At 36.9% G+C, this 9,303-nt stretch overlaps 1 protein-coding gene across 1 annotated transcript in view; it reads right to left on the reverse strand.

The window, feature by feature from the left end:
• Positions 1-9,303, reverse strand: part of LOC107715407 (pro-neuregulin-2, membrane-bound isoform-like) — a 100,297-nt gene that overhangs the window by 60,449 nt on the left and 30,545 nt on the right. Inside the window, exons 2-3 of the mRNA XM_016521539.1 lie at positions 4,113-4,281; positions 2,290-2,408 (exon numbers count right to left, since the gene is read on the reverse strand). Coding sequence (XP_016377025.1) covers positions 2,290-2,408; positions 4,113-4,281 — 288 coding nt within the window. The remainder of the gene's footprint in view (positions 1-2,289; positions 2,409-4,112; positions 4,282-9,303) is intronic.

Below are 9,303 nucleotides of genomic sequence, written 5' to 3' on the forward strand. Positions count from 1 at the left end.
GAAATTGAGATTTATACATCACCTGAAAGCTGAATAAATAAGTTTTCCATTGATGTATGGTTTGTTAGGACAATATTTGACCGAGATACAGCTAGTTGAAAAGCTGGAATCTGAGGGTGCAAAAAAAACATTTATTGAGAAAATCGCCTTTAAAGTTCTTAGCAATGCATATTACTAATCAAAAATTAAGTTTTAATATATTTAAAGTAGGAAATTTACAAAATATCTTCATGGAACATGATCTTTACTTAATATCCTGATTTTTGGCATAAAACAAAAATCAATAATTTTGACCAATACAATGTAATTTTGGCTATTGCTACAAATATACCCCAGCGACTTAAGACTGGTTTTGTGGTCCAGGGTCACATATAATTAAGGAAATTAGCACCAGGTGCTCGATTAAAACCAATAAATTGGAGGTATCTGTAAGTGTTCTCTAATTTTGATCAGAGTTCTTTTTCAAATATCTAATTAAAAATTTTTTCTACTGTGTTTCAGAATACAAATAATTTCTAAAATATGTTTAAAACTGCCCTTCTACCCCTGTTAGGATAACTTCACATAGGACTAAGCAGTGACCTTGAAATTTAGGACATTGTTGTTCTCTAATTTTGATCTCCAGTGTATGTCTTGCAGTTCAATGTTATATCACAACTTCTGACATTTTATCTCACAATTGAGACATTGTTTCTCATAACTGCAACTTTATATCTCACAATGTGACTTTATATTTCATAACAGCGTAACACTTTAAAATAAATTGGTTAACATTAGATAATTATTTACATAATTATTAGAACATTATTTAACATGAACTAATGAAAAATACTTCTAAAGCATTTATTAATCTTAATGATAATTTTGATATTTACAAATACATCAAAAGTTGTATGTTAATATTATTAAATGGAACTGCTAACATGAACTAGCAATGAACCGTTGTATTTTTATTAACTAGCATTAGCAAAGTTTAATAAATGCATTAACATTATGTTAATACATTAACTTACATTATACTACGGGGCTGTCGAATGCTTGAATCGGATTGGCTGATGAACGTTCTAAGGTCTACAATTATTTTCGGATAAACACGGCTAATGTAGTTCCAGGCAGGTCTTGACTGCATTACATGTCTCTATCACTTTCCCAGTGACTGCAGTTATTTCAAACGTCCTTACAGCCTACAACAGCAAAAGAACCAAAACCCACAAAGACTCTGACTAAGCAAATAAATATAGTAAACAACAAGATAAAAAACGCAAATTCTTTCCATGTTTTTGCCACAAAATTATGTACGGAAAGCATACTCTCTTTCACCCGCTCTTTCTCCGTTGCAAACGCACACATACAGTATGGACACACACGGTAACATACACGCACACAGAAACGTGTTGTCAGCACTGCTCTGACGATTTTATCAATAAAATAGTTTAGCAACTTAAAAGCTACTTGTCATTTCTCACTAGCGAGGTAATACCAGCACTGTTCATTAAGCAGATGAACTTACAGTTTCGCTATTAGTAGAGCAGTGGTGCCGAACTCTGTTGAGTTCTCTCATAACTGCATTAATAACTGCATTGGTCTGCTATCAACGGCTCAAGCCTCTGTTACAGGTCTAAAATTATGTTTTGGAATTTGCAATGGAGGCATGGGATGAGATGTGTAAGAAATTAATCCTACACACAAGAGTGTTTAAAGGACAAAATCCTGATGAATGTCTTAAAATAATACATCATCTGAACAATGTCGAAAGGTGTGGTAACTGTAGTATAAATGGAATAATTGACTCTGGTCCATTGAATTATTAGAAAATAATGCACACCCGAGGTGGTGATGCGGCCACGATGCGAAGTGTTTTTTATTACAAATCTCACAACTGTATTTCTTGTAATTGTGACTTCATATTTCACAATTGCAACTTTGCTTCTCGTAATTGTGATTTTATTTCTCACAACGTGGTTTTATGCCTCGCGATGAACTAGATTTTCTATCAGGGGTGAGATACCTGGAGTAATCTCAGCTTAGAAGAGCAGCCAACTATGCACTTACAGATATGTGCAAAACCCTGACATAAACACACATACTTGTTTTTCAGTATTCTGCCCATGTTGTGATCTTGTGCATGTCTTCATCTCTCACCACAATACATTGTCAGCTAAAAAGAATGTATATATTTGGCATTCGCCAAAATGATGACAGCCCATCAGCAAAGACAGACTCTTGTCTTCCTTCCTGTTGTACACCACGCTGATCTATTACTTTAAAGAAAAGTTTTTTTTCACTTACTGCTTTGTACGTGCACTGTACTGGTGCCGTTCTCCTTCCCCAGAATATTCTCTGCCACACATGTGTAATTCCCAGAATCCTCCAGCTTTGCACTGCTGATATGAACTTTGGAAGTTTTCCTTCAAGAAGAAGACAGACAGAAATAGGAGAAAGAGTCAAGGATTCTGCTATTAAAAATGGAAGAGGGAGAAACTCTCCAGAGAAAACCTCTGTATGAATTAGAGAGCAGTTCAAAGTCTATAAACCGAGATAGAACAGACATATGACACTCTGAGAATCCCAGAGTTCTGGTTTGTAATAAGTGAGCTTTACATTGCTGTAGCCTTCCACAAATGGTTCTTTTTGGTGAAGAACATGACCAATGAATCACTGAATTTGGACAAAAATCTCCTTTACCCTTAGATAATTTCTTTATATTGTCTTTTCTGTAGAAGATCGTTTTCAAAGCAATTTACTCACATTAATATTGTTCCAAACATATTTTTATGGAACTCAAAAAGTAGAAAGAATCTTCACACAAATCTTTCTATATGACAGCTCATAGTAACCATGTCTGTCAAACTCAAAAAAAAAAAAAAAGACATAAATGTACCATAAAATATCATACAAGTATACATATTAATTGTGTGATATATTTCATGTCTTCTGAAGTCATATGAAAGCTTTGTGTGAGGAACAGACCAAAATTCAAGTCACTATTTATAACAAATCTTTCCCAAATGCAGGATTGATTCAAGCTTTGATACATGTGTTACTTACCTAACTATCTTTGAAAGAGTGGCATGAAGACTAACATTATAGCATATTGTAACAACATAAACTTAAAATGCCCCTATTATGGGTAATGAAAGGTTCACATTTTGGTTTTGGGAGTCCCCAAAACAGGTTGACATGCATGCAAGGTCAAAAAACACTTTCATTGTCTTATAATATGCATTTATTTTTACCTTACTTGCTCAACGACTCCCAAACAATTCGCTCAACGATACATTTTTCCAAACCCCTCCTTTGCGTGACGCTAATCTGCGGTGATTGGTCCGATTGGTCTCATTTTCATTTCATCATGCCTGTAATGCCTGATAAAGCAGCCTTTGCAAGCGGGCAGTGCTGCTTTGTGTACAGCGTTACCGTGGAAACAGCTATTTTTACCACTCCAAAAGTGGCACCTAGTGGCAAAGAATGAATTTGCATTTTCATTCAAACCAACGCGAAAAGACCAACAAGTGGGCGGGCAATATGCTAATGTTTCATGTTGACGTCAACATGAAACGGCTTGGGATTTGTTTTAAAAACGACTCGTTTCAATGATTCAGAGTCAACTCTTTCTTTTGAGAGACAATAACTTTATACACGGTGCACTTTCAGATTTAAAACTTTGCAGGATGTTTTCATTCACTTAGAGCTGATACACACTGCATGAAAGGTAATTTTCAAAAATCCATAATAGGGGCACTTTAAGTAATGAAATAATAATAATAATCTTTTGAGAATTTTTGCACTCACAGGTTGGTAAACCAGCTTTCCCATCAGATGAGGGAGACCATCTTAAACCATCTGAGATCATTTTAAACTAATACTGTTTTCAGCAGAGTTTTCATTTTTGGTGACCTATTTCTTTAATTGTGTCATTAACAATATAATAGACATGCATGCTGAAACACTTCACTTTAATTACAAGGGCACAGTCCGTCTTTAGCACACTGCCCAAAGTATGAAGCTCTTGACTTATGTGAAGGTCACGATCCACTCTTCGAATGTTTAATAAACGTCGAGACCTGGAGGTTGGGTTCTGCTGGTGTGTGCTAGTGGACATGCTGACTCACTTGCCGTTCCTGGAAATTTTGATCTCTTTGCTCTTCTTCAGTTCAGCGCCATCTTTGTACCACTTGTACTGCGGGGTGGGGTTGCCAGAGGCCTCACACCTCACAATCAGCCTGCTTCCTTCGTCCACCAACACAGGGTTTTTCATGCGCTTCAGTGAGGGAGGAGCAGCTGAACAACAGAAAGAAAGAAAGAACGAATATTGTGTTACAATACTTATTTTTAACACCAACATGTAGTAGGGTTGATGCAGTGATGGAGAAAAGAAGGGAGGGACGCAGAGAGAGAAAAATCCAGAAAAGTCTCTTAGCTGGCCAGATGATGTCACCAGAGACACTGGCAGTGTGAAGCAGTTCTCTCTTCCCTTCAGTCCAGCGCTGAGCTCTCTCTGCTCTCAGGGATCAATGCAGTACATTTACAACACTAAAAGACCTGCATTTTGTGCTGCTCTTCACTTTCATGGACTTGACAACACATGTGAACATGCTAAAATAACAACAGGATTCACAGGCAGTGTCGGGAGTAACTAACTACACTAGCGACACTACTAACTTAAAGCGATAGTTCACCCAAAAATGAAAATTCTGTCATCATTTACTCACCCTCCACTTGTTTCAAACCTGTATGAGCTTCTTTCTTCTGCTGAATACAAAAGAAGATATTTTGAGGAATGTTGGTAACTAAACAGTTGACGGTAACCATTAACTTCCATGGTATGGAAAACAATATTAAAGAAGTCAGTGGCTACCATCAACTGTTTGGTTATCAAAATTCTTTAAAATATGTTCTTTTCAGAATTTTCATTTTGAGGTGAACTATGCCTTTAACTTACATTGTTTTCAAAACGTTGCTGGAAAAAAAGCTAACTTGTTATTGGAAAAGCTACATAGTAGCAATGCTGTTCAACAAAGTGCTACACCTATATTTATAAAAGTCATGTTGTATTGTGCACAAGCTGAGGAAATAATCAAATGTGCTCTCCTTAAAGGGGTCATCGGATGCCCATTTTCCACAAGTTGATATGATCCTTTTAGGGATTTAAGAAAAAAAAACACAGGGTGGATTTTTATCATTATAGGATGGATGTGTACACACACTTCACAACACACATTTATGTTCAAACAACTTGTAAAGTGAATTTTGCATCCGATGACCCCTTTAATGGTCCTTTCTCATGTGTAGCATTCGAAAGTCTGATTCATTTTAAGTAAATCGGTTCATACTATGCAGTCCTCTCAGTTGAAGCATTTATATGTCTGATTCATTCAAGTAAATCAGTTTGTGCTAAACGTCTCTCTCACTGACATAAAGTTTATGAATGTCTGATTCATTTTAGTGAACTGGTTCATTCTAAGTGGTTCTCTCTGTCAAAGTGTTGATATGCAATACCGTAATAGAATGTCCGATTCATTATTCTGAATTGGTTTGTGTTTTAAAAAATGATTTACACAAAAAGCAGAATATTGATGTCCATTACTATGTTTTCAACTCATATAAATTAGTGCATATTCTAGTTTATAGTTGTTTATTTGATTGGTCAAGTATTGTTTTGTGCCAAAAATACTGCTCTAATAAAAAAAACAATTAGTTATAAATTTAAAAAGATGCTGATCCCTTTACTAGCTTAAGCTAACTACTTTGGGTAACACTTTATTTCGATAGTCCACTTTAGACATTCTATTAACAGTAAGTAACTTTGCAACTACATGTCAACTAGCAGTTAGTAGAGTATTAGTAGACTGTCTGCTTAATATCTTCTAACACCTTTTTTTGTCAACTTATTCTACTAACCCTAAACCTACCTTAACAGTCTACTCTGAGAGTTAGTAGACATGTAGTTGCAAATTAATGAGAATTAGTTGACATGTAGTTGACATGTAGTTACAAAGTTACTTATAGTTAATAGAATGTCTAAAGTGGACTATCGAAATAAAGTGTAACCCTACTTTGTTTCGAATACACAAAAACAGTATTTGTCTCATTATTCAGTTCTTTTCTTGCTTATAAGAAGGAAACCCTAGAAATTATGATTGCTATCATTCATGATTTGGTGACTTCATCTCATATAATTTATGAATTAGCTGAACTGACAATAAAGAACAAAATCCATCCAATCTGAGACAATGACCTTAAAGAAAGTTGTTTTGAAAAAGCATGTCGTCAAAACACCAACGTTCGAGAAGAAACCAGAGAGGCTTGTCTTTGACACATTTTGAAATTATGTAAGAACAGTAACTAATGACAGCTCCTTCATAAATCCTAAAGAGACACTCAATCTCGACAACAGTCAAAACACCAACAAAATGGAGGACAACAGCGCTGAAAGGAGGTGAAGTTGCTACATGTGGGCCACCACATGCCCAGACGCTGCCATGCATAGTCACTCAGGAAATGCATTATGGGATTAATGCAGACTCAGACAGCAATAACAAGGCTTCAAAGAGTTACGGTTCCACAACCAAAGGGCAGAACTGGGCGATGCTGTTTGGCCGTACCCTACTGTCCAGGATGAGAGAAGGCTGTATGCCGCCCCAAGGCTGGAGCAGGAGTCGGTAGCTCTTTGGGCCTTCCCAAAGCGAATCCATGTTGGCAATAACACTTTTACAATGGCTGCCTCTTCATTTCTTGACAACGCACATGATCAATACCCAATTAAAAGTTATCAGCTATTATTGCAAAGGATGGAAAGCATCAAAAAATAAACAGATGAGAACACAAGCATTAACATCAATTAGAATCTTGACAGAGGTTGCTAAAATAATCAGCAGTCATCCTAATTTTGGAACTACTGTCCCACTTCCCTGTCCCAGTAAAAGCAGCTGTTTTATCCGAATGTCTGCTTTCATGGCTGAATGATGCAGTCTGTTCTGATGTTGCGTAGCTCAAAGTAACATGACAGTCTCTGGCACAATGTTTGGATTGTACTGTCTGTCGAATAACATCTCAGGTTTCCCATGACAGCCTCCAGTGATGCGCATTCTCTCCGAAAAACCGCCAAGTGTCCGACGTAGTTCTGCTTCGCACCATTTAATGCTCACTGCTGTCTTTACCCCTCGGAGGCCATTAGACTGATGGGATACAGTGCGCCAGAAACGCGATTCTTTATACAAATATTTAAAGACACTGTAATCTCCCTGTATATTTGTGCTGAATGAAACCGTACTGATTTATCGCCTGAAAACCTCCTGAATTCAATAAGCAGTTTTCTTTTAATTAAACAGAAAAGTTAAAAATGTTTAATAAAGAAACCAACATCAACACTGACTGAGAAAAAAAAAGTCGTTAGAATTTGATTTCATGATACCCAACAGAAAGTCACATGACAAACAAACTGAAAAGTTTGTTCTCTGAGCCTTTATGAGAACCAAACCGATTTTATCATCTGTCTAGAAGCTGGATGAGTAAGCAAAGGCCTTTTTATTTTGTCCACAATGTTAAATTGTAGCTTTTTCTCACCCTAAACTCAGGGCACCTGCATCATTATTACTCAGCATGCCTTTTGGAGTGACTGTGTTGTTCAACACAGCTTATGATGAATTCAAGCCGTGCAAGTGTGTGTTTCGCATTACAGGCTGCATATCCGTTATTGCGACTTTATTGAAGAAAGTGTTAGTGACAGATGCATATATTGCGCATAATGGCTAAGTAGGGTGCATTGGGGCTGAATCGGGGGTCGAAAAGGTCGCGGTTAAGCACATGGCGTGTATGTGAGGGTTCTGTGGAGAATGACTGACATGAGGCATCTTGTTCCGAGTTGCTTTTGTACATGCAGGGTGATACTTGCCCGTGTTCAGATAAGAAGGGTGGGGTGTCTGATTTGTACGCTTCATGTTTTCCCGACTCCAGAGTAATATTCTGAGCTTTATACAGTCATACTCCATGACAGAGTCATTGTAGAATATTCAAACTCATAAAGAAGATCAAACAGAAGTATCTGGTTTATTAAACTAGGCGCTGAAAACTGTCAGATCACACTTAAATGGAAAGTCATAACTAATACCACATGTGCGTGATATATCAAGCATTATCATGTCTCAATTTCAGGAAGAATAAGCACAACACAGACTGAATAATAACCAGCAGAGATATAAAACCATTATTCTTAGAGTTTATTGCTCATTTAACAGCAATGCGGCTTCTGCGACTGTGGCAGGAACGTTTGTTTGCGCTTCCTGAGCATGTAGATTGTTTCTCCATACCACCCCGCAGGTAGAGTATTTCATCAGAGTTTTAACACAACTGTCACAGTTTTACGAGACGCATGACACTGTCTCTGTGGCCCTGCCTGTAATTCAGAAACGTTTTGGAAATGCATAACCTGAGGGACAGTGCCAAAGCTCAGTTTAAGCTGACGATATCAGTCTGTGGTTAGTAGAAAGGGAAGGATTATGGAAAAATTTATAAACCGCACAATCTTTATCAAGCCATGGCACAAATCGCAGTTCATTTGCCTTCCCGCTGTTTCCAAGGAACCGAGCGTTTATTTTCACTTTCGTGTTATGACACATATCTTGTTTGAATACATAGTTTCAGTATTCCAAGAAAATTCCTCACGCAATAGCTGTCAGAGTAAGGTGCAGCATTGTGCTGAAGGTTTATGTTTTACACACGGGAGTGTGGCATGTGTGTGTTCTTGAAGAATAGATCTCATTTTGTGTCTCTGGTTGCTGTGTTCCTGTTACTGTGTTTTGAATTAAATTCATACACAATTCACTGGATTTTTGACAGTTTTAAGCATTATTTTATCAGTATTTTGATTATCCAGCTAGGCCTGATAAAAAAAGAAAAGAAAATCAACACAATCAGGGGCGGATTTAGTGATTTGGGGGCCCCAGGCAAAATATATGAATGGGGCCCTATGTATTTGCACACATTTACAAATTTAGCCTTGAGGTTCCTTTTTTTGTTGTGGTGCTTGCTGCTGCATAATGGTGCCCCAATGTTTCTACACTTTTCATGTACATGTTATAATGGCTTTCTTTCATGTTGTAGACCACGAAATAGCAATTGATTTACAGTTTTCACAAAAACGAAATAAATTATAAAATGTTAAACCTCACAATTGAGCCTTTAAAAATTTTTTAAGAAAAGAGATGAGTCGGAAGTATAAATTATGATATTAATTTTAAACGGGGTTATGTGGGTGGATTTTCGCATTGGTCTGAACAAAAACTGCAGACGTGATTATTGAAA

This window comes from Sinocyclocheilus rhinocerous, unplaced genomic scaffold (genome assembly GCF_001515625.1).
Source record: "Sinocyclocheilus rhinocerous isolate Xijiao unplaced genomic scaffold, SAMN03320098_v1.1 scaffold299, whole genome shotgun sequence".
Taxonomy (NCBI): domain Eukaryota; kingdom Metazoa; phylum Chordata; class Actinopteri; order Cypriniformes; family Cyprinidae; genus Sinocyclocheilus; species Sinocyclocheilus rhinocerous.